This window comes from Schistocerca serialis, chromosome 11 (genome assembly GCF_023864345.2).
Source record: "Schistocerca serialis cubense isolate TAMUIC-IGC-003099 chromosome 11, iqSchSeri2.2, whole genome shotgun sequence".
In the NCBI taxonomy this organism is placed as follows: Eukaryota; Metazoa; Arthropoda; class Insecta; order Orthoptera; family Acrididae; genus Schistocerca; species Schistocerca serialis.
The window spans coordinates 140,776,098-140,801,667 of NC_064648.1; the positions used below are offsets into that span (position 1 = coordinate 140,776,098).

General features: G+C 43.7%; 1 protein-coding gene across 1 annotated transcript in view; it reads left to right on the forward strand.

Moving 5' to 3' along the window:
- The window catches only part of LOC126427207 (uncharacterized), a 99,993-nt gene that overhangs the window by 36,228 nt on the left and 38,195 nt on the right, over positions 1-25,570 (forward strand). The window contains exons 2-3 of the mRNA XM_050089439.1: positions 1,041-1,202; positions 15,184-15,342. Of these exons, the coding sequence (XP_049945396.1) occupies positions 1,041-1,202; positions 15,184-15,342 (321 nt within the window). The remainder of the gene's footprint in view (positions 1-1,040; positions 1,203-15,183; positions 15,343-25,570) is intronic.

Sequence of the window (25,570 nt, forward strand, 5' to 3'; positions counted from 1 at the left end):
ATACCTTTTCAGCATGAAGTGGTACTGGTTGATTTGCCTGTGGATTTTCCGTTGCCGTTATTCGACAATTCTGTGTACTGACATATCCTGTCTGATGAAAGTGGGCTTCATCTGTCCACAAAATCTTGCACGGTCAATCATTGACCACTTCCGTGCGAGCAAGAAATTCTAAAGCAAAGGTCTCTCTTGCTGGCAGGTCAATAGGAAGCAACTCGTCCGCATCCGAAATTCTGAATGGATAGCAAGGAAGAATGTTTCGTAGGATTTTACGCACCGTGCTCACGGGTGTGTCCAACGTTCTGGCAGTTCTCCGTGCACCACACGTTTGCACTCCACCACTCGTCTCCACCCGCATTACTGTGGCTTCTGCAGAGCGACGTGTACACAGCCATCATTCTTGTAATGCAGCTTTACGACTAGAGCGCGATCCTGCACTGACACAGTCACGGCGAACGTTGCAGATGCGGAAGGAGTAAAAGCCGTACACCCGGCGTGTTTATACCAACTTGACTGGGTCGTGCCCATGACAGGTGTTTCCATTTACGTATTCTGACACATACAGCGCCATCTACTGGTCAATCTTCACACAATTTTTCTTCTTCTGCCGTACGTTTTCCTCCTTTTCCGATAATATTCCGTTGCAAATTGACGTAATTGTGACCAGAGGTGTTATTTCTACAGCGTTTTGAAAGTTTAATTATAATCACTCTGTTAGTGTCAACAAATTCTGACTCTTAACAACAAATATGTCGTGAGAAAAGAAATGTACGGCATTACTTACTGAACGACCCTCGTACGGTTGAATAAATGGCCTCTAGCATAGAAACCGTACACTTCCGGGCATAATTAGACCTTTTCTGGTCTGTATCCTCTCTTCGGTCAACCCCTAGAGCTTGTACATGGTGCAGAAATCATCCTATATATTAGTGTAGATGAAGCACCAACGTATTGTTTTGTCAGCTCTTGGTTTCAGAACAACATTCGTTGTGTCGACACGAGTGCTTGAAGACCACTTGCAATGTATTGTTTGCGCCCGGCAGGGCCCGTACGCTATGAAGGCCGTGGACTTTGGAGCCTGCGACGACGGGGAATACCCGGGGATGCTGGTGAACGTGTCGCTGATCTTGGACGAGGCTGCCAACGAGACGGCCTACACGGGGGAGTTCACCACCAGCTACGACTACCTGGCGGACGACTGCGAGGTGAGCGCTCGCCGGCAGCGTCGCTCAGCTCTGGAGCACACGCGTGTTGTCCGATGTAAGGGGCGATTAGGCTAAGCTCTGCACCTCACCTGCTTCCGAAGCCGTTCATGTCGTAATATCGTTTCCACTGGGTGAATTGTGAGGAAGCACTCACTAAGCGGCGCTTAGCGTATTTTCATTGCTAATTACTTACAGAGAAGGCAGTGGCAGCACCGCTTCCCCTCACATCATCGAAGTTAAGCGCTGTCGAGCTGGGCTATCACTTGGATGGGTGACCATCCGGTCTACCGAACGCTGTTGGCAAGCGGAGTCCACTCAGCCCTTTCGAGGCCAATTGAGGGGGTACTTGAATGAGAAGTAGCGGTTCGGGTCTCTTTAATCTGGAGAGCTGCGTGCTGACCACATGGTCCTACATATCCGCATACAGTGAGTCCTGTTGGCCAAGAATGACACGGCGACCGGTCTGTACCGTTGGGGCTTTATGACCAGTTCGGGCAGAGTTTAGTTTAATTACAGAGAAATAGATATCGACATTTTTTTTCCTTTTCTTTTTAATGTAACAGTAGCAATTTATCGAGGTAGAATCACAGTTGCACGACGGTGTTGCACTATTTTCGGAGTAGTTACAACACCTGTCTGGTTTGATCTTGAAGTGGTTTGCCGTCGTAACGCGGAACTCGAATTTCTTAGCCAAATAAGAAATACGTCACGTCTGATAAAGAGGAAACAAAGTTTATAGAAAGACGTACACCATGAGCTGCATTAGAACTATTTTATTTGCCAAAATCGATTTTTCGGGTTAATAACACATCACCAGTGGCATTTGATACACAGGAACAAACGATTGTATGTACATCTATTTCTACAAAATGACAGCTGTACATATATAGCAGTAATATAAGTCTACTTACATTATGCTCTTACATAGCAATGACACATTTGTCATTTAATATGACAGGATCTGAAATATTTCCCATGTCATACACTGAAGCGCCAAAGAAACTGATATAGGCTTCCGTATTCAAATGCAGAGATATGTAAGAAGGCAGAATAGGCGCTGCGGTCGGCAACGCCTGTATAAGACAACAAGTGTCTGGCGCAGTTACCAGGTCGGTTACTGTTGCTTTGGCAGGATATCAAGATTTAAGTGAGTTTGAAGGTCGCGTTATGGTTGGGGCATGGGCGATGGTACACAGCATCTCCGAGGTAGCGATGAAGTGGGGATTTTCCCGGATGACCATTTCACGAGTGTACCGTGTATATCAGGAATCCGGTAAAACATGAAATCTCCGAGATCGGTGAAGCCGGAAAAAGACCCTGCAAGAACAGTACCAACGCCGACTGAAGAGAATCGTTCAACGTGACAGGAGTGCTACCCTTCCGTATCTTGCTGCAGATTTTAATGCTGGCCCATCAACAAGTGTCAGCATGCGAACCATTCAACGAAACGTCATCGATATGGGCTTACGGAGCCGAAGACCCACTCGTGTACCCTTGATCACCACACGACACAAACCTTTACGCCTCGCCTCGCCCGTCAACACCGACAGTGGATCTTCCCTGGCAGCACGATGACAATGATACGGTCACCAAAAGAAGAGCCATGGAACTTTATAAGATAATCCCGAACCGCTACTCAAGTTTAACTCGGCGAGAACACGGACAGCGTCTGACGCAAGAATGCCGTCGCGAGCAACTCCGTTCCCAGCTGTAACGGAATTTTCGGCCCACAGCAGGTTTCGTGGCAATTTATAAACAACGCGTCATTTTAGTTGACCGTTTATCTCATAGCGAAGAGCTATAGAGCGGTGAACGAGAAAGAAATGCGATTACGATGATGAAGTTTAATCGGAAGACCGTAATATTTCTTATCATGTTTTCTATGGGTTAAGGGAGACAACACTATGGTCTTTCAGTGAATTCCCCTAGGCAATGAAAGTAAAAAGATTTACCCAGAGTTGGGAAATCGCTTCATCGCCTCACTAGTAAAGGTGACCTCATTTCATGGCAGATGTGGTTTGGAAACTGAGTTTCAGCTGTGGGCAGCCCGCATCTCGTGGTCGTGCGGTAGCGTTCTCGCTTCCCACGCCCGGGTTCCCGGGTTCGATTCCCGGCGGAGTCAGGCATTTTCTCTGCCTCGTGATGGCTGGGTGTTGTGTGCTGTCCTTAGGTTAGTTAGGTTTAAGTAGTTCTAAGTTCTAGGGGACTGATGACCATAGATGTTAAGTCCCATAGTGCTCAGAGCCATTTGAACCATTTCTCAGCTGTGGGCAATAGTTTGCTACCGAAACCAACTAGAGACGCTCCTTACTTCCCAAATAAAGCATCGCATACGGCGAGAACTGAATAACAGGCACAGAAGTGAAAGAGAGGAACTCATATATAATGATTTCATCCTTATTTCCTTTCTGGTCTCAATATACACCTGCGGCACAACCTGAGCAAAACGCGTGTGACGTTGTGGTCCACGTGTAGGAACGGTCAAGCATAGTCTGTCGGAACAAAGAGGTGCTATCAGTTTCTGAACACCAGAAGACAAAACAGCTTCATTTGTCACCAGTCCTGATTAGACTGAAAGCTGCTACATGTAGCCTCTGGAACCGTACGTGGGTAAACTCCAAAGCAGTTTCGATATTTACGTCGAAGCGTCGGTCGGAACGAAAGAAAAGTAGTATGCGTCATTCACAGAAATATTCAGAGTACGTTACAGTGCTACAACGATGAAAAATAATATTACGACAATGTCAAACCTTATTTTCATAAAATAAAGAATAACTGACTATATTAAAAATGTAATTATAATTTTATTATTTTAATTTTTGTGCTCAGTGAATCAAAGAGTTTCTAATGCACGGAATAAACTAGCATTGTTTGTACTACGAAACTATATATGATTCTTAAGTGAGAACTAATTCCATGTAAGACATTTTGTCTGGGCGGAGTTTGTTCTCGTACTCGTCGGTAGAGAAAGAAAAGTTTCTTAATCGAAGTATGTAATGTGAATGTATAAAGGCTATAAAAAGGAGAGAGAGAGAGAGAGAGATAATCCTTACGGACAGTGGCCGTATTGTATAAGAAAAGGTAAATACAAGTTATTCAAAACAAATATCTCTAAAGCGTATCGTAGTGTGATTTAAAAAGACTGAAAATTGCGGTGTTTAATCTAAACCTGTCCTGAATAACAGCGAAGAACATTTATGTCATCATATATTTTCTTCGTTTGACCACGGTTGTCATTCGCATGTTACTTTTTGTTACGCGACGTGTTAGGAATATTTTCATTATACGCGCAAAAGCGCACACAGCTTTGATCGAACCTGCATCTTTCGGAAACGATAACTCTTAATCAGTACAATTACGCGAATACCGTCTGAATCGCAACCGTGATCACAAAAGTGTTTCCTGGACCTGATTTTTATAAATGTGTAGACTTGAAAGCGAACAATATTGCACCATCGCTGGCTCGCAACTATTGACAGAAAACAAAACAGGGACTGAACAACTTTAAAGTCCGTCAGCGTTACGAAATTTGAACGACGTAATTTAATTAATTAAATATTAACAGGAAGAGAATTATTAAATTTTAAAGATTAAATGGTAGCAAGAATTTAAAGCATTTTATCATCAGTACGTTTCTTTGCATTAGTAGTTGAGTATCAGATACCATCATATCTATGTAAAAGATAGTGCGTAAATAACATTGCCACCTCTTATAATTATTGTTCTAGCAATTCAACGTGAGACGCTTTCCTATGTAAAGTCAGTGTATTGGAGACATATTAAACATTTTATTAGTACACACTAGTTTTAGCTTAGCAACTGTGCTTGCCGTAATTGGGACACGGTTTTTAAAGATTATCAACATACACAATGCGTGCCATTTTGTAGTGCGGTTTCCTGGTATGGACTTTCCGGACACGTCGGAGAGCGGACACCACACTTCGTACGAGCACCTAGTAATGTTAAATTTCTTCTCTATTCTCATTAGGGCAACTTTCATGCTGATTTGATACGTGGATGGAATGTGTAAGAAATCACAGCACTACTTCGCAGAGGAGGAAGCAAACCACAGCGAAAACTCTTTGGCAACAAAGGCTGTGCGATTCGATTGTCGACGCAGAAAATAAAGCGATGGAAATTTGTGCGTTTGGAACATGTAATCCCCGTTTTCCTAAAGATCGATTGGATGTACGCCATTTATATGTTTAGATAACATATTAAAGCAGTAGCAGAACAAACAGTACACCATTTAAACGCTAAAACTTAATAATAGGACAAATCTTTCGCAATACTAAACGCATCGTCTTAGTGAGAAGACTGTAAGGCCGAGCTCTGTCGAAGGCAGGGGCTGCACGTGTGACGCTGCAGAGTCGGCCGAGATAAACAGGGCTAGTGTGTCCGTGTTGTGACGTCACGGTTGTGTACCACGTAACGAGGCCTGCCGCGATGGGTACAGAATGTGCGTACACTTTCCAAAGTAGGTGTCTACATCTGCGTATTGTGCGTTTCCCGGGCTGCGTGGGCGGCAGTGAATTACCAGCACTGCTTACTATGCAAGTGTTTGCAGACCGGCACAAACGCACGTGAAACAAAAGTCGTTACAGTCTGCCCAGTGACGGCGCACTGAGTAATGGTTGGACACTCTTCTTTCAAAAGGGCGAATTTTAACCCAACTGGCTCCACAAGCTACGCACCAAACCTGCTTCAGAATCCTTCCATGGGTTGAAAGCAGGGACGCATGTCGGTCGTCAGGTGTAAAACTCTACGAATGGCGAAGATTTTGAGACGACGGGATGTTGATCTCTAACTCACAAGGGGAGGCCGCCAATTGTGAAATTCAGATTCGATTCATACTGCGCATAATAAAAGCTCATGGCCAGAGGTGTAATGTGGCAAAGCACCAAGATGCACTTCTCAGCCGTTGTCAAGAAAATCGACAGTTAAAAGAAACCGTTGCTGTGAAATACTCTCTACGATTAATAGTTTTCTGCAGCGTCGTGGCGCAGCGGTAGGCGCTCGGGTTCGTAATCCGAAGATCGCCGGTTCGAATCTCGCGCCATGCAATTTTTTTTATTATTAGTTTTTTGTAATTTTCTCTGAGCACTATGGGACTCAACTGCTGAGGTCATTAGTCCCCTAGAACTTAGAACTAGTTAAACCTAACTAACCTAAGGGCATCACAAACATCCATGCCCGAGGCAGGATTAGAACCTGCGACCGTAGCGGTCTTGCGGTTCCAGACTGCAGCGCCTTTAACCGCACGGCCACTTCGGCCGGCTAGTTTTTTGTAATTCAAATATATATATATATATATATATATATATATATATATATATATATATATATATATATATATATATACATACTCACTTATCTCGAATGGACCCAGAAAGGTTTCTGACGTCGTTTCTTCCATACTTCTTTCATTCGTTCTCCATGTTTTCTTTTTCTTTCTTCTGTCCATTTTGTTCCTGGTCTCTTTAGTGCTTCCTTCTCCGACAATACAATCCACTTTTCCACCTTATTTCTAAAAGTTTTTCTATCTTTGACATCTTTAAGTTCAATATTTGCTTTTTGTAAATCTAATTTTACTTGGCTAATCCATGGTGTTGTTGATTTGACTTTTTCTATGTAAGTGAGAATTCTGTTGGTGAGTCGTGTGGGGGGAAGTCTAGTGACATGTCCATAAGATTTTAATCTTCGCCTTCTTATGTCTGCTGCCAGGTTTGATATAGTTTCTGTGGTTCTTCTTGATTGTATCCGGTATCCTTCTTCTGTTAATTTTGGACCTAAAATCTTTCTCATAATTTTGCGTTCTTCTTTTAGTATTTATTCTAAATCACATTTTGTGTGGAGTGTGAGCGTTTCACTAGCATATAGTGCTGCTGGCTTAATTACTGCGCAGTAGTGTCTGATTTTTGTGTTCGAGGAGATGCATTTTTTATTGTATATTTCATGTGTCATACCATATGCTCTCTTCATTTTCTGTTGTCTGATCTTCTGTGCAACTTTCTCTCCTCCGGTTGGCTCCAAAATTTCACCTAGGTATTTAAAATGTTTTACTCTATTTATTTTTCCATATTTTGTGTTCAAACTGTGTATATGGAATTTCGTACAGAAAAATTCTGTCTTTTGACGTACTCCAGTTTTTATGAGAAAAGGTTCAGAGATTTCTCCCCTGAATTTAACTTTAGATACAGTGTCTGTCTGTGATTCTTTGATAAGCCTTAGTGTTTTGGAGTCAAGTCCAAGTTCCTCTAAAATGTTAAACAAAGATTGCCGGTCAATTGAGTCATAGGCTTTCTTAAAATCTACAAATGTACAAATTATGGGGGCATTTCTAATTGCTTTGTGTTTTAATATTGTCTTTAAATTAAATATTTGTTCTATGCATGAGCGACCGGGGCGGAAGCCTGCTTGATAATCACCAATTTGGCGTTCCAGCTGCTCTTGTGTTCTTTTCAGCAGGCATGTTGAGAGAATTTTGTAGGTGACTTGTAAAAGTGAGATTCCCCTCTAGTTATTGACATTTGTTCTGTCTCCTTTTCTATGTAACGGGTGAATAAGAGCACATTTCCAATCCTCTGGTAATTTTTCTGTTTCCCATATTTTTGTTATTATTTTTGTGAGCTCTTGCAACGTCTTTGGTCCTAGGTTTTTTAATAGCTCCGCAACAATGCCATCTTCGCCAGATGTTCTATTATTTTTTAAGTTTTTAATATGACATTTGATTTCTTCCTGTGTTGGTGGTAATGAATCCGGTTGAGCGTTGGCACTGATTTCTTTGGGAAACCTTAAACTAGGTTCTGGGCAATTTAGTAGGTTAGAAAAATATTGAGCCAATACTTGACAGTTTTCCTGGTTTGTTAGGGCTAATTTACCATCTGGTTTTCTGAAACATAAATTTTGAGGGATATATCCTCGTATTTTATCTGCGAAAGTTCTGTAGAAGTCTCTTGTATTATAGTTTTGGAAATTTTCTTCTATGGCATCCAGTTGTGCCTTTGCGTACTTCCTTTTTGCTTGCCTAATAGATTTTGAAACCTGTTTTCTAACCTCGTTAAATAAATGTAGACTTTCTTGTGATTTTTTACTGTTATATTCTTGAAATGCCTTTTTTCTCCTTTCCAGTGCATTTTCCCAGTCTGAATCCCACCAAGGGTGTTTGAATATCTTTTTCAAGGGAATAGTTTCCTTAGCTATTCGCGTGATTTTAGAATGAAATTCTTCCCATGTGTTTGCCTTTTCCTTCTCCCATTCTTCTTTTACTTTAGATTCTTTAATCTTCTTGGTGTCATATTTCTGTATTTCTGTTTTCTTCTGATGACTTCTTCGTGCTGTAAACTTGATTTTAATTCTAGTTAGGTAATGGTCTGAATCAATGTTTGCTCCTCTGCGTACTTGGACGTCGTAAATTTCTTTTTGTACTGGGTATGAAATCGCCACATGATCTATTTGAAACTCGCCAATTTGTTGTATAGGAGATCTCCATGTCTTTTGTTTTCTTGGACATTTTCTTAGAGATGTTGACATTATCTTCAGGTTATTCTGCTTACATAGTTCGACGAGCCTTGTACCATTTTTATTGGTAAATTTATGTGCAGGATATTTGCCTACGGTTTTTTGGTGGATTTTCTCTCTACCAATTTGGGCATTAAAATCGCCGAGTAGAACTTTTGTATCATCTTTTGGAATCTTGGCCATTATATTCTCCAAATTTTCCCAGAACTTTTCTGTTTCTATGGGGTTTTTCTTGTTGTCTCCATTTGTGGGAGCATGAACATTAACCATTGTGTATGTTTTGTTGGCACATTGTAAGCGCATCGTCATTATCCTATTATTTACGGGAGTAACTTCCTTGATGGAGCTGAGCACGCTCTTGTGTATGATAAACGCCATCCCGAGATGGGGGGCTCCTCTTCCGATTCGTTTATCCGTCTTGCTCTTAAAGATGCGATAGTTGCCATAATGTGATGTTTCTTCATCTGTAAAACGTGTCTCCTGTAAAGCTAGTATTACTATCTTTTGCTTTTCAAGTTCTGTTGTAAGGTTTAGAAGTTTTCCTGGTTGGATTAATGTATTTATGTTAAAGGTTCCAATGTATGTAGGTGTTTTAAGTGGAAGTTTGCCACAGAGCTCCGACTTTCTCTGATGTAATCGTGTAAGTCCAAGTTCCCCAGAATCCGAATTCCTGGTTGCCATCTGTTGATGGGTGGATTGGTTACCACCTGGGGTAATGTTGTTATTACTTGCACGAGTCATACTTGCTTGTAATCAAGTTGGTCCAGTGTTTCCACTGGGTGTTTAGAACCAGGGATTGTTAGTTCCTGGCGCATTGTGACCAGCCGCACATTGTGTGAACAGACGCTGACCAGGATGCCGATGGTTCCCACTTCAGACGCGTCCTGGATTTGGGTGTTGACAGTGCTTATTGTACTGGCGGCACTTACTCGCCATGACACAGCAACGTCTTCGGGTTCTGTGGTTTTTGAATGAGTGTGACCCTTGCCAAAAGTCACCCTCCCACACCCTCGTGATGCTATTAATGAATTGCTTATGCATGTTGGTGAAGGCGGATCGCTCTCCAATTGTACCGCCTCCATTTTTCCGTTTTTTTAACAGGGTGTACCAAAGCTCCCCCGTCCGCACTGATTTTCGACGATGTTATAAGTTGCGCTAGGGACCGCATCTACCTTCTTTCGAAGTTAGCAGGCAACTACGCTGTTATGCGGCGGCTCGTTTCGGCCCAATCAACATCTGTCCCTCAAGTGTAACGAGCGAGTAACGGAGTTTATATTTCATACCTGCCACAGTGAATTTGTGTTCGTGGGGTCTCTATTCTAATTCGAACGTTTGACTTACGCTATACGTATTCGTTTCGGAATATCGTATCTACGACTTCCGTTATCTATACGTGGTTAACATTATGAAGACAATGAATAAAATTTTTGAAATACAACTTTGTTTGCGGAAAACATAATGATGTTCGAAGTCGCCAGTTTTTCCACGACAAACGACTTTCAATGTTTAAATATATATAGATATATATATATTTGAATTACAAAAACCAAATACTAAAAAAAAAAAAAAGTGCATGGTGTGAGATTCAATCCGGCGACTTTCGGATTACAAATCCGAGCGATTACCGCTGCGCCACGACGCTGTAGAAAACTAGTAATCGTAGAGAGTACTTCAAGGTAACGGTTTCTATTAACTGTCGATTTTCTCGACAACGGCTGAGAAGTGCATCTTGGTGCTTTGCCACATTACACCTCTGGCCATGAGCTTTTATTATGCGCAGTATGAATCGAATCTGAATTTCACAATTGGCGGCCTCCCCTTGTCAGTATACGGGCGTCCTCCATCAGTAACGTATTCGGTTCTTCACCGTTCATATCTCGATACTCTGTCGGTATCTGTACTGGAGTATGCAGGGACCATAGCCTCTTATTCTGTGTAAATTCGGACATCACAGATGTCAGTTCTTAAAGCATAACAACACACATCACACGTACTCCCGATGAAACGGCCAGAAAACTGTATGCTTCCCGCCAGGCCGATATTTGCTCTTCTGTAGAAGCGGCCAGCTAAATGAGCCACAGTCTAACAAGAACAGGAATTCTGTCGTTCGTGAAAATAAAGACTTGTCAGGACGGTGTGTGAAACGTTTGCTGTCGTCCCACCTGGCCAAACGCAACAAGGATAGATACCGGATTAGCACTGCGAGTCTTGGGGAAATTAGCTTATCTGAATTGCTACGCGTGTGACGCTAATACGACACGGAGATCCGTCGTTGAAATGAGTGCTTAATACTGCAACTGTCTTATCCACCTGGTTTCGAACCTCGACACGGCAAGGATAGAAGCATTTGCCGTCTACATGTGTGTGTCCATGGTCTAAGGTATGAAACGCTGTGTGTGTCCAAAGTTTCACGTGCGCCGTACAACGCAAACAGGCGCCGTAAAATAAAATAAAGCTTTGGTGGCGTTCGTTCTCGCGTTCGGCGCTGCCCAGACACGACAGAATAATATCGCTGACGCAAGACTTTTTTTTTATTTTTATCAACTTTCCAGTAAATTACTTTCTCCTCTTCACATGTGCAGTGTGTTAGTGCCGATGATAGATCTTTTTCCTTATCCGTTACCAGATACGAATGCAGTCTGTAGAAACAGCTGGACACATTGCCACGAAGTAAGACAGGTTCTCACACTGCGATTATATTCCGCCTCGATGCGAAACAGACGACGCTGTCAACTTGTTTATTAAACCTTCACAATCGATGGGTGGTGACAACATATCTGCTAATCCTATGTGCTTGTTTAAGGTTTCGCCTCGACTCGACAGGAATTTTTCTAGCCATCATACGTCTTCAAAGCCGTGGGGTGTAAATAAGTTCCATCCCTTACCGCTACGCATATTCTGCACCACGTGTGTCATTAAAGTGAGCATAATATAAGTAGCACAAGCGTTAACTGGCTTGGATGGAAAGGTTCTGAAGGTATTTTTTGACAACTTCTATAGGTGTTTTCAAGAAGATTTTCTCACAGAATGGTCTCCCTCTTAGGAGTGTAGGATACCATCAGCTGGACGCAGCTGAGACACAAGTCCGTCCATGTAGGTGCGGAGTGCGAAAGAGCACACTTTGAATGCATTACAATGTTACAACTGCCAGCGACTAGGGATGCGATTCACGTGTCGGAATGGACACGCATCTCGCAACTGGACGACTACGCCAGGCTCTGCTGCTCGTAAATATTAAAAATTAAGTCGCTGTGCCAATTATGGATTCACTCTCGATCAGATGATGCATATACATTTTTCTCCCGTTTTCGTATGTTTCAGAAAACCGCCATTACTCAATTTTGAAATCGTTCCGCGTGGTAGCAGCAACAATCAGTCGCTGAGGCAGCGACAAAGCTCTGTCGGTTGCAGGACGCGGAAGACTAACGGAAAAAGAAATTCATCTTACACATTACTGCTATCTACATTTGTGATTAACGTTGAAATATGCACATAATCGGTACAGTGTAATTACGCGGATCTGATACTGGTTTCGTGATTTTATGTGTCGCGTGCTAGCGTTCCAGTGACGTGGCAGAATATGGGTGGCAGCCACCCAGCGTTCGTAAAAATAGAAATATTTAAGCTGTTCTGATTCAGTGAAGTTTGCCATCCGGCGTCGTAATACAGGGTGCATAGAAACAATCTGACCAAAAGTGTATCGCGGAAACGCAGCATGAAACACAAAAATTTGAGTATAGCAACTAGGCTTCGCGACTGAACATTTTCGGCGGCACCGGAACGTAATTAAAATCCCACACACAACCGTCTTGGCTCCAAATGACTGGTAGTTTACAGAAAATGTATACGTAAACACAGGCTATGTGAACTAACCAACCGCCACCATGAGAACAAGATAAATTTAAAGCGCCACTTACACGTGTATCGCACTTAGCTGACTTAGGACACTGCACGTTTTTAGAGATGAAGAGAATCAGATGTCCATGTCTCATGTTTCAATATGTCTTAAAAAGGTGAAAATGAGTAAAAAACGATCCGCCACTTATTGCTATAAGTATGTCATAGCAAATGTTTAGACTGACCACAGTTGCCATGTTGCCATAGCGCCCGAAATATTCAACTGACACTTGCAATACCGAAATTCCTTCATTTGATGCCGCCTTTTTGCTCTGCACTTTCGGTCAAATTGTTTTTCCCCACCCTGTTTCTTCTAGACGTGACGCGACAGTAATGGTCGAATTCTCAGCCATCCAATACACTTCGTATATGGTACGGCAAAATGACGGAATGCGTTACGAGCGATTTATAACTTTGATGTTCAGTACACAGTAACTACGTAAAAGCACATGTGATTCATTTAACCAAACCGTTACGAAGCAAGATTTAAATACGTTTCCTGATTAGAATGGGCAATGATTTCTGAGGAGTATGTAGAGACACAAATCGTGCCAATCTGTGGTACAACTGTGCAATGTCGGTCATTTAAACGCGACGAATAGCACACTTCACAAGAAGAAATACAAATGATAATCTCGTTTTTCGTAGTAAAAAAAAAATGCGGTATTTTTTTTTAACGTATAGCAGAAATGTGAAACAGACTACTGTAGAATTTCGAGGTGGAAGACGTGACGGGAACAATGTCAGCATGTTGTCAACAGAGAACAGGTCATTCGTTGGTCGAGGCGATGACAATGCCTTAAAAAAGTATTTTTGCGCTTATCGCCCAAAGAGTAAAACACAGTCGAACAGATATCCGCCATTTCCACGTTTTCAAACTGTTTTACACTTACAGTGGAACAAAATTGAGACGCTTTGAAATAGCGAAGAATTTACTTTTTTCCAAAAACCATAATGTGTCAGAGCACTTACTGTATTATTTTAGTGAGGAGAATGTGAGGCCAGCCCCACTCCATTACAGAGCTAGCATATGTGGCAGTGCAGAGCCATTCGCAATGAATGAGTCGCGAGTGTGGATCTTATGACGTCACCATAGTGCATCAGCAAGAGACGCCTGCCCTGATCTTTAGATAATAAAGTACTGTCGCAAAGAAACTGCATAGATACTCACTAAGCTCTTGATAGTACGAGACACAATAACAACGACTTTCTCTTTTCCATCATCATTGTCATCAGGACAATCATAACACTCTCTTAATATGTGGCCGGAATATGTATAGGGCCACAGCCCCACTTCGCAATGGAAAATGCTGTGATAAGGAAAGCATGTCACCAGTCAGCTAGTAGAAACACGGGTAAGGCGAGAAAAATAATATTTAAGGTGCAGAGTTGCAAACGGTTACATATACACGACTAAATGTTTTTATGGCGTTTTAAAACTAGAGCCAAACAAAAAGTGCGCCCTTGACATTCTCTGTCTTCCTAAACAGAGGGAATTTTTCGAATGCTAATTTCATTTTCTTAGTGTGGCCAATAACAGAGTAAGCTGTGTAGGTTCCAGAATACATGTAAACTCTCGTAAGTAGCTACCTTTCTAGGTACGCAAATTCGTCTCCGATGCCGGTTTGACGACGATGAGTTTTCTGCGCTGGTAATGACGCATTTGCTTGCCGACGACCACAAGCACATGCGAAAACAGTTAAGGTATTACGAAACCTGAATACATTTAAGATGAGTAATGCGAAAAAGCAGTTACTAGTAACTGTAAATAATGGCTGTGGTGTTGTACGCAAAAATAGTTACGTTACTTGTATTCACGTAAAACCGAGCCCCATTACTTGTGTGAAAAGACAGGCCACAGAGAGGAGAATGTACAGCAGCAACGTGTAGCCGCACGGCGGCTGTTGCCGTAGCATCGACAGATGACAGAGGAGTCTCAAGACTCGTTTACGTTTTAAGCATGGGGGAAGCAGCGTCGCAGACGTCGACACCTTGTTTGGCAGAACGGCTGGTGTCAGCTGGTCCAGGAAGAGACGGTGGAGACATTCATCCGAACCTCGATTTGTTACTCACGTTGAAGCCGGCCAAGAACGCCGGAAGTGTGTGTCAGAAGAATGTCGTTGCGACACACTCCGTCCACAGTCGTAACGGAATTTTCGGCGCAGTGCTGTTTTAGTGGCATTTCATAAATATCTCGTCTTTGAAACTGTAGCTTTATGTATTACTGAAGAACTGAAAACCCTTGAACTAAGAAGAATGCAGTTAACAGTTGACGAAAAATTTAGCTATGGAAAGAGAACGGTTACGGAAATTACTGTCGCTTTTATCAATAAGTACAGTTTTCTAGAGACGAATACGATAGTTAACTCATGTTCGGATGAACGACGGTTTTGGTGATTCGGTTTCCACATGTGCTGTTTGATGACAATAAATCATCATCTCTCTGTGTGAAAATGTTTGCACTTGATCCCATTTAATCTCCTCTAAAATTGTCTGCAAGTGATCTGCACTGAGAAAGTTTTCGTGAACAGTTCTCTGATGATTTTCTGTGGTGTCGTTGCAGATGGAGATCACCGTTTACAAGTGGGGCAGTACTGGTGGATGGCTTAAATTTTACGACCTGACCTTCACCAAGCCATTCGACTACTTGCTGACTAACTTCCCGGCCGTCTTTGAGTACATCTGGTACCCCATGGGCATCAACAAGAAGCCTGTGCCTCCGGCAAGTACCAATCACTACTCTGGACGGAGAGTATCTTCAGAAGCGTGGATGACAAACTGCATGCAAAATATCCATTAAAGTGATACTTAGAAGGCTGCTATTCACACTGGAACATCTAGAACAGCTCCGTATAGTTTTATTTAATGTCATGCTTTGTGAAACTCGTTTACGATGACTTTGAGGAACGGCAATAAGAAAAGGAATATGTTCGAAATTAATCAGTTTGACGCCTTTCTGGTGTTAAGCACCTCTCCTGCAAATTATCAGATCCTAAAACTGAAACTGGAGCAGACGCTAATGTGTAAGGAAAACGTTGTCAGTTTCAACTAGAGAAGAGATATGAACAGAGAAAAACACATTACTCGCACCAGCTGAAGTTTACGGATACTTTCTTGCATGGAATGTAACATAACTCCTTTCGTGAGAGTTTAGTTTAATTACTTTCATGGTCTGTGCACTGTAATTTCGACCTCTCGCTACGATGTGGAGAGAGTCACTTTTGCAGCTGTAATGCATGTTCTCGCCGAGAAACAAGACAACTTGCTGACCTTTTGTGCGGTTGTCTTCTTAACTGTCTCAATACACTTTTTTTGTATTGTCCATCTCCCACCCATCTCTCTAAAACAACACACACGTGCCCACGCACACACACACACACACACACACACACACACACACACACACACACACACAAACACACTCACACACTCAAGGATTATTAACAACTCAAGCAGATACGATTTCAGACAGCGTTTGATGTTAATTTTATTTAGTATAAAATTCTTTACATTACTGGCTATGACGTCAAAGACCTCATTCCTTTCTGTAGTACAGTATGGATTAGTGGTGGGTGGTGTAAGTCATTTCTCCTTCTATAACTGAATTTATGAAGGGTGCTGTTGTTTCTGAACGTGATTTATTACGGAAAAAACTTGATAAAGTAATAAATGTGCTCTGAGTCTTGTGCTGGTGTGCCGAAATCAACCGTAGAAAGACCTGCCTCCGAGATGGCCGCTTTTCCTGAGAATACGTATCACGTATGTCTGGGAAACGCCTTTCTACAATACCACTGGTCGTCTTTTTCTTGACAATTGTGCAAAATCTTGTTCAGCGAGTCTGAAGACTTCTTTTCTTTATCCATACGAATATTTTAGAGACTTTTTTTTACTAGAATGTCAACAGTTTGTTACCTGAAGACAGCACTGTAATGTCATGAAACCAGTCGCGATTAGTAAACCATTTTGACGCATCTGCTGCCGTTTTCATCGTTCGAAATGCATCGTTACAGCTGTTGCTACCCCTCGTACCAAGTGATTTGTAACGTGTTACACTACCTACAGAAAACTGCCCTCCTTAATTTGTCCACTTACAACCAAAAAAGATTTAATTTAACGTTACCTGACGTCATGTCAAGAAGACGCTAATACAGGTCAGACTTACCTTCAGCCCCGGATCTACGATATTTTGGGACCAGAGCCAAGACGTGATAGTGGCGACTTCCCGCTCCCCACCCTCCCCCTCGAGAGTTTGAGATAGACCGCCAGAAATTTAAAAAAAAATCGAATTTTCAAAAATAGCGCACATATTTCTGAAGAGTATGATATACAAGACATATATATTCGGCGAAATGTAAAACACCTTATTTGGTCTAAGGTGTGCCGCAGTGCAGTGCCACAACTTCGTCGCAATAAAGACAAGAGAGAAGCAAGACACCGCACATTTCATCAATCCTTAGGTCCAAGCATTTTTCTCTCTTATCTTGCTACAGCTTTCACGGCGTGCTTTCCTTTCTGCGAAAGAATCTACACATATGTATAAAAAAAATTGCATCACCTCGGTTAGAAGAGTTCCGGAACCTGTACAGAAAATTGGAGCAACGTAAACATCATTTCCGTCGTTTTTATTGCTCATGAAAACCATACATTGCATCACCATACAGCGAGACCTTCAGAGGTGGTGGTCCCGACTGCTGTACACAACGGTACCTCTAATACCCAGTAGCACGTCCTCTTGCATTGATGCATGCCTGTATTCGTCGTGGCATACTATCGACAAGTTTATGAAGGCAATCTTGGTCCAGATTGTCCCACTCCTCAACGGTGATTCGGCGTAAATCCCTCAGAGTGGTTAGTGTGTGACGTCGTTCATAAACAGCACTTTTCAATCCATCCCAGGCATGTTCGATGGGGTTCATGTCGTTATCCTGAAGGAAGTCATTCAGAAGACGTGCACGATGGGGGCGCGAATTGACGTTCATGAAGACGAATGCCTCGCCAATATGCAACGGATCTGGTTGCGCTATCGGTCGGAGAAGGGCATTCAAGTATTGTACAGCCGTTAGGGCGCATTCCATGACCACCAGCGGCGTACGTCGGCCCCACATAATGCCACGCCAAAACAGCAGGGAACATCCACCTTGCTGCACTCGCTCGACAGTGTGTCTAAAGCATTCAGCCTGACCAGGCTGCCTCCAAACACGTCTCTGGCGATTGTCTGGTTGAAGGCATATGCGACACTCATCGGTGAAGAGAACGTGACGCCAGTACTGAGCTGTCCATTCGGCATGTTGTTGGGCCCATCTGTGCCGCACTGCATGGTGTTGTGGTTGCAAAGATGGACCTCGCCATGGACGTCAGGAGTGAAGTTGCGCATCATGCAGCCTGTTGCGCACAGTTTGAGTCGTAACACGACGTCCTGTGGCTGCAGGAAAAGCATTATTCAACATGGTGGCGTTGCCTTCCTCCGAGCCATAATCCGTAGGTAGAAGTCATCCACTGCAGTAGTAGCCCTTGGGCGTCCTGAGCGAGGCATGTCATCGACAGGTCGTCTGTACATCCTCCATGTCCGAACAGGATCGCTTTAGTTCACTCCGAGACGCCTGGACACTTGCCTTCCTGGCACAAAGTAACAATGTGGACGCGATCTAACCGCGGTATTGGCCGTCTAGGCATGGTTGAACTACAGACAACACGAGCCGTTTACCTCCTTCCTGGTGGAATGGCTGTAACTTATCGGCTATCGGACCCCTTCCTTATAATAGGCGTTGCTCATGCATGGTTGTTTACATCTTTGGGAGGGTTTAGTAACATTTGTGAACAGCCAGAGGGACTGTGTCTGTGATACAATAGCCACAGTCAACGTCTATCTTCAGGAGTTCTGGGACCCGGGCTGATGCAAAATGTTTTTTGATATATGTATTACGTCATCAAAGTTCGTGAAAAGTTTTGCTACATGAAAAATTAAAATGGTGTTGCCTAACACTGAAAAAGCTGTTAATACGAGTAGTACCCAAGACTGGCGGGGTTTCTCCATTTGATTACGTCTATTTTGTCACTGTCTGCTAGGTAAAACGAAACACGTCTTTTTAAAATTGCAGCAGTTGTAACACTCGCCAAATAGTCGAGACTGTTTTGTCACAAATGGTTATGTTTATCTACCTTATTTATATAAATAACACGACAGAATATAACTCACAAAGTGCGCATATCAAATGCCTATTAGCCTTACTACAAGCAAAAATTTTATGTTAGGAGTTTCACTTTCCAATTTCTCAAGCGTAATTGGTGTACTGGAATTTTGCCAAAAGCAATGTGCTTTCAGAAAAAAAAGTCTTGCATTACGTACCGAATGACCCTCGTACTTCTGGATGTGGCGCAGGTACTTCCTTACCTTAAAAAAATCATGAAGCAGAAAGTATTGAAGATGTCAGTTTAATTCTCTTTTCTTTACATTTCTTTTTTTATCCTGAAGGTCGCCTCCGCCCTCCTCAGTGCATCTGGAGAGTCGAAATCGAAGTTTCGTTTCAGCATCCAGCAATTCTATATGTTGGCATTAGCAGCACGAATATGGTTCTGCAGTTTACACAGGGTCTGTGGCCGATTGGTGTACACCAAGGGTTTCAGGTAGCCCCATAAGACAGCCCCAAGTCGCAGCGGGCTAATCGTGGCCAGCGTTCTGGCGACTGCAGATCGCACTTCAAAGTCGTGAAATGGTCGGGGAAATGTTCGCGAACGATTGTCACTGACGTCCGTTCTGTGTGACCTGTGGCGCCTTCTTGTTGGAATCAGACATCCCCAACACACATTTCTTTAAGCCCTGCAAGAGTAGCTGTCTGAATCATCTGGTCATAACGCTCAAAAGAGACCGTAACTGCCCTACCATTCTCTTCGAAAAACCATGGGCCAATAATGTCAGTTTTTGATAATGCCCACCAGGCAGTCACACGTTCTGTAGGCATGGGCTCCTCATGAAGTTCTTGGGTTTTCGTGCCACTCCAGCATCGCATGTGTTGTTTATTCACGCATCCAGGGAAATGAAAATGTGCCTCGACGCTGGAGAAGACGAGGCTGTCACGAGGCAAGTTTTAGATCAAGGCTTCACAAGTGGTTTTCTGTGAAGCGAGAATGTGTGTCGTAAGTGTCTACACTAGTCTCAGTGTGTATGCAAGAGTTTTTAAGCCCTCATGGAGATTTCGCCTCGCTGTGCGATCAGGAACAGCAGCAGCAGCTGCACGTTTCCGTGCGCGTAGCCCGGGGGAGTTTAAAATCGCCAGTTCTTGAAGATCCTGGTTTCTTTCCCTGTAACCACAAACACGTACACCCACACAACAATCGATTTTCGATCAGGAACGCAACCTGCAGGCGAGATATTAAACCATTCCCTGAACCCTCACTAGGCTGTGATGACAGAACAGCCATTGGAAAAGAATGATATTGCAGTGCCCGTATAGTTCAGAAGTAGGACGCGATGTTCTTAGGGACGAGCACTCTTTGCGTGACTAAGGAATGTTGCATCGTACTTCTGAACGACACAGGCTTTTCCTTTTTTTCCTTTATTGTTATTTTGAAACCTTACACAAAAGTAGGCCGGCAGCGGCAATACTAGGCCGCTCTTGGGCCATAGATAATACATTTATTACAAGTGGAGACATTGAAAAACGAAACAACACGGTGCATAGACACCAGTAGACACACAAATTTAAAAATACATGAAGTCGGTCACAAGTGCAGCGCTCTGGCACTAACAGAGACGACAGAAACGGCGCACGTGAATGAAGGAGCACAAATGACGAAACACTGAACCACTAACACGATGGTACACACAAAACACTGGCGACGATCTCCGGCGCGCGAATGTTCACTTGACGTGTACGAGTCCAGGGACCTGCCAAAAGGGGAAAAGGTGGGGGAGGAGGGAGAGGCGAGGGTGGAGATGCCAGTGGCAGAGGAGATGGGAGGGGAAGGAAACAAGGTAGGGGGTAGAGGAAGCCCAGGGAGAGGAGGGGGGGCAGGAAGGGAGGAAGGAGAGAAGGGAGATAGGGTGCCCTCAGGAAAATAACACAGGGTGTGGAAGGGGAGGATCCAAGTTGGTTGGAGGGTTAGATGCAGGGGTTGAGGGCATCACCAGGGAGCGGGAGTTGGTGGAAACCACCTTGGGCGAAGGTATGGAGAGTGGAGAGATAGCAGGTGGGATGTGGGCACAGCAGTGGATGGGGGTGGGGAAGGATGGGAGAGACAAGCAGGTGAGGGGGATCAAGTTTACGGGAGGTGTAGAGGATCCGTATCGGTTAGAGGAAAAGGAGGAGGTGCATGAACGGAATAAGCTCATGCAGGATCCACATGGGGGAGGGGAGATGGATGCGATCGGCGAGGCAGAGCGCATGGCGTTCTAGGATTTGAAGCGATTTCTAAAAGGTTGAAGGGGCGTAACAGAGGATAGGGCAGATGAGGGATTTCTAGGTGTGGAAGATGGTGCAGGGGGCCAGACCCCATGTGCGGCCAGAAAGGAGCTCGAGGAGACGGAGGCGGTAGCGTGCCTCGGATTGTCCAGAGATGGGGGATCCATGGGAGGTGACTGTCAAGGGTGATGACAAGGTACTTGAGGGTGGGGGTGAGGGTGATAGGACAGCCAGAAATGGTGATATAGAAGTCGGGGAGACGGAAGGAAGGGGTGGCTTTGCCTACAATGATCTCCTGCGTCTTCGAAGGATTCACCTTGAGCAACCACTGGTTGCACCAAATGGTGAACCAGTCAAGATGGGATTGGAGAAGGTGTTGGGAGCAGTGCAGGGTGGGGGCGTGGGCAAGGAAGGCGGTGTCATTGGCATACTTGAGAAGGTGGACAAGGGGTGGAGGCAGTGGCATGTCTGCCGTATACAGATGGTAGAGAAGAGGGGAGAGGACGGAACCTTGGGGCACACCAGCAGAAGGGTGGAAGGTGCAGGTATCTGTGTTATGGATGCTGACATAGGAAGGACGTTGGGAAGGAAAGGACCCTATCAGACGGACATAGTTGACAGGAAGAGTGGATGTTTGGAACTTGAAGAGGAGACCAGAATGCCATACACGGTCGTAAGCACGCTCAAAGTCGAGGGAGAGGAAGATGGTGGACTGGCGGGAGTTGAGCTGTTCGGAGAGGAGATGAGTGAGGTGAAGGAGAAGGTCATCGGCAGAGAAGGACGGTCGAAAGCCACAATGGGTAGTGGGAAGGAGGCGGTGCTGGCGGAGATGCTGGTGGATGTGTCGGGTAAGGATGGATTCCAGGACCTTGCTGAAGACCGAGGTAACGCTGACGGGACGGTAGGAGACAGCAGATGGCAGTTTGTTGGGTTTCAGGAACATGCTGCTGATATGGTTGCACTAACGGTCGGAGGATGGCATTCACATATCGTACAGCCATTACGGCGCATTCCATGATCACCAGCGGCGTACGTTGGCCCCACATAATGCCGCCCAAAAACAGCAGGGAACCTCCACCCTGCTTCACTCGCTGGCGTGTCTAAGGCATTCAGCCTGACTGGGCTGCCTCCAAACACGTCTCTGGCTATTGTCTGGTTGAAGGCATATGCGACACTCATCAGTGAAGAGAACGTGACGCAGTCCTGAGCGATCCATTCGGCATGTTGTTGGGCCCATCTGTACCACGCTTCATCTACATCTATATCTACATGGATACTCTGCAAATCACATTTAAGTGCATGGCAGAGGTTTCATGGAACCACCTTCACAATTCTCTATTATTACAAGTTGGTGATTGGAATTTTGTGAGAAGATTCCGTCGCAACGAAAAACGCCTTATTTTAATGATGTGCAGCCCGAATCCTGTATCATTTCTGTGACACTCTCTCCCATAATTCGCGACAATACAAAACGTGCTACCCTACTTTGAGCTTTTTCGATGTACTGCGTCAGTCCTATCTGGTACGGGTCCCACACCATGCAGCAGTATTTTATGAGAGGACGGACAAGTGTAGTGTAGGCAGTCTCCTTACTAGGTCTGTTACATTTTCTAAGTGTCCTGCCAATAATATGTAGTCTTTGGTTAGCCTTCCCCACAATATTTTCTATGTGTTCCGTCCAATTTAAGTTGTTCGTAATTGAAATTCCTAGGTACTTAGTTGAATTTACAAATATTAGATTAGTCTGATTTATCGTGTACCAAAGTTTAACGAATTCCTTTTAGCACTCATGTGGATGACCTCACACTTTTCGCTATTTAGGGTCAACTGCCACTTTTCGCACCATTCAGATATCTCTTCTAAGCCGGCCGGTGTGGCCGTGCGGTTCTCGGCACTTCAGTCTGGAACCGCGTGACCGCTACGGTCGCAGGTTCGAATCCTGCCTCGGGCATGGATGTGTGTGATGTCTTTAGGTTAGTTAGGTTTAAGTAGTTCTAAGATGACCACATATGTTAAGTCCCATAGTGCTCAGAGCCATTTGAACCAAATATCTCTTCTAAATCGTTTTGCAGTTTGTTTTGATCTTATTCGATAAACGACAGCGTCATCTGCAAACAACTAAGACGGGTACTTCGATTGTCTCCCAAATCGTTTACATAGATAAGGAACAGCAAAGGGCCTATAACACTACCTTGGGGAACGTCAGAAACCACTTCTGTTTTACTCGATGACTCTCCGTCAGTTACTACGAACTGTGACCTCTCTGACAGGAAATCACAAATCCAATCACATAACTGAGACGATATTCCATAAGCACGCAATTTCACTACAAGCCGCTTGTGTGGTACAGGGTCAAAAGCCTTCCGAAAATCCAAAAATACGGAATCGATCTGAAATCACTTGTCAATAGCACTCAACACTTCATGTGAATAAAGAGCTAGTTGTGTTTGACAGGAACGATGATTTCTAAGCCGGCCGCCCTAGCCGAGCGGTTCTAGGCGCTTCAGTCCGGAACCACGCTGCTGCTGGGGTTGCAGGCTCGAATTCTGCCTCAGGCAAGGATGCGTGTGATGTCCTTAGGTTGGTCAAGTTTAAGCAGTTCTAAGTATAGGGGACTGATGACCTCAGATGTTAAGTCCCACAGTGCTTGGAGCCATTTTTTATGTTTTCTAAACCCATGTTGACTGTGTGTCAATAGATAGTTTTCTTCGATGTAATTCATAATGTTCAAACACAATATATGTTCCAGAAATCCTGCTGCATATAGACGTTAACGATATGGGCCTGAAGTTTAGTGGATTACTTCTACTACCTTCCTTGAATATTGGTGTGACTTGTGCAAGTTTCCAGTCTTTTAGTACGGATCTTTCGTCGAGCGGACAGTTGTATGTGATTGATAAGTATGGAGCTAATCCATCAGCATACTCAGAAACGAACCTAATTGGTTTCCAGTCTGGTGCAGAAGACCTGCTTTCATTTAGTGATTTCAGTTGCTTCACTATTCTGAGGATATTTACTTCTACATTACACATGCTGATAGTTGTTCTTGATTCGAATTCTGGAATATTTACTTCGTCTTCTTTTGTGAAGGGGTTTCTGAAGGCTGTGCTTTGGCAGCACTGTCTTCGATAGTATCTCCATTGTTATCGCGCAGAGAAGGCATTGATTGTTTCTTGCCACTAACATACTTCACATACGACCAGAATCTCTTTGGGTTTTCTCCCAGTTTTCGAGACAAAGTTTCGTTGTGGAAACTGTGAACTGTGGATTTAATTTCAAGGAATATTCTTAAAAATTGACTTTATTTACTAGCGATTCATCAAGAACATTGACACATTTAGTCACACTATGTGAGCGTGGAAGTAGTTGCCAGGGAGTAACTTATGAAATCAAAATCAAATTGCTTTCAACAAATGGGAATTTTATTCCTAAACAGATTTAAAATTATAAGCAGAAAGCACCCTCTAAACACCAAGTTACAATTTATTCAGAGGCAGAAAGAAACAAATTTTTGAGTGTATGAGCTTTCGGGCTGAGAACCTTGCCGCTCCCTTTTGACGTGGCCGTAGTTACGACCGCTCACAACAGCCTCTGAAAGACTACACTGGTGCAAATCTGCAACACACTAGATTACCGTAAAGTAAAAGTTTTAACAATTCACACAAGCACACAAACTATGCACCCCATAGGAGGGGTGAAAGTGGTACAAAAGACTAAAATTGAAAGATAAACGTGCCACTGAAGGTGCAACTTGATTTTAACTTCTGAGAAAGTCTTACGGTTTAAGGGTGGCATACTAAAATGACCATTTAAATAAAAACCCATGAAATGCAATCTAACATAAAATTATACAAGGTTGGCCAAACATGCTCTGTAGTACACATATACCGCCTCTCCAGATGATAGACAAGATAAAAACATATTTCAGGAATTTGGCCGTTACTCTTCAAGCAATAAATTCGTTCACACACCGAATCCGAGAAACATGACAGAGGCAGCTCCGAACGACAGACCGACACTAACTGCCTAACAAATGCGGACGAGAGACAGAGGAGCAAGCAGTGGACGAGAGACTGACCCAGACTGACCCACTGGCGAGTTTTTTTTTTTTTTTTTTTTCCTTTATTGAATTTCAATTCCCCCCGAAGGGGGCGGGCTGGCAGCAGCTTAGGACGCCGCTCTGCAGCCTACAGGTTTTCTGACAAAGAGCAGGAGAATAAATAATAATAAAAAACAGGCGATAAAATCGGGGACTCAGTGAGTAACAAGGTGAAAAGAAAATGGGGAAATGAAAACAAACAACAGAGGGATGATGAAGCGAATAAAAATACATACGGAGCAGACAGGGGAAACAATAGACAATTAAAAAAACACGGCGACAGTCTGGATTCTGTTCGCAAAGTATATAAAACGCACACCCAGCGACAGCATGGTTTCTGTTCGCAACACAACACTGAATAGTCACTAGAACACAGCACGAAAAAGTCGGCAAAGGTGACACCACAGTCGAGAGCAGGTGGGGGGAAACTGAACAGGAGATGGGAAAACAAA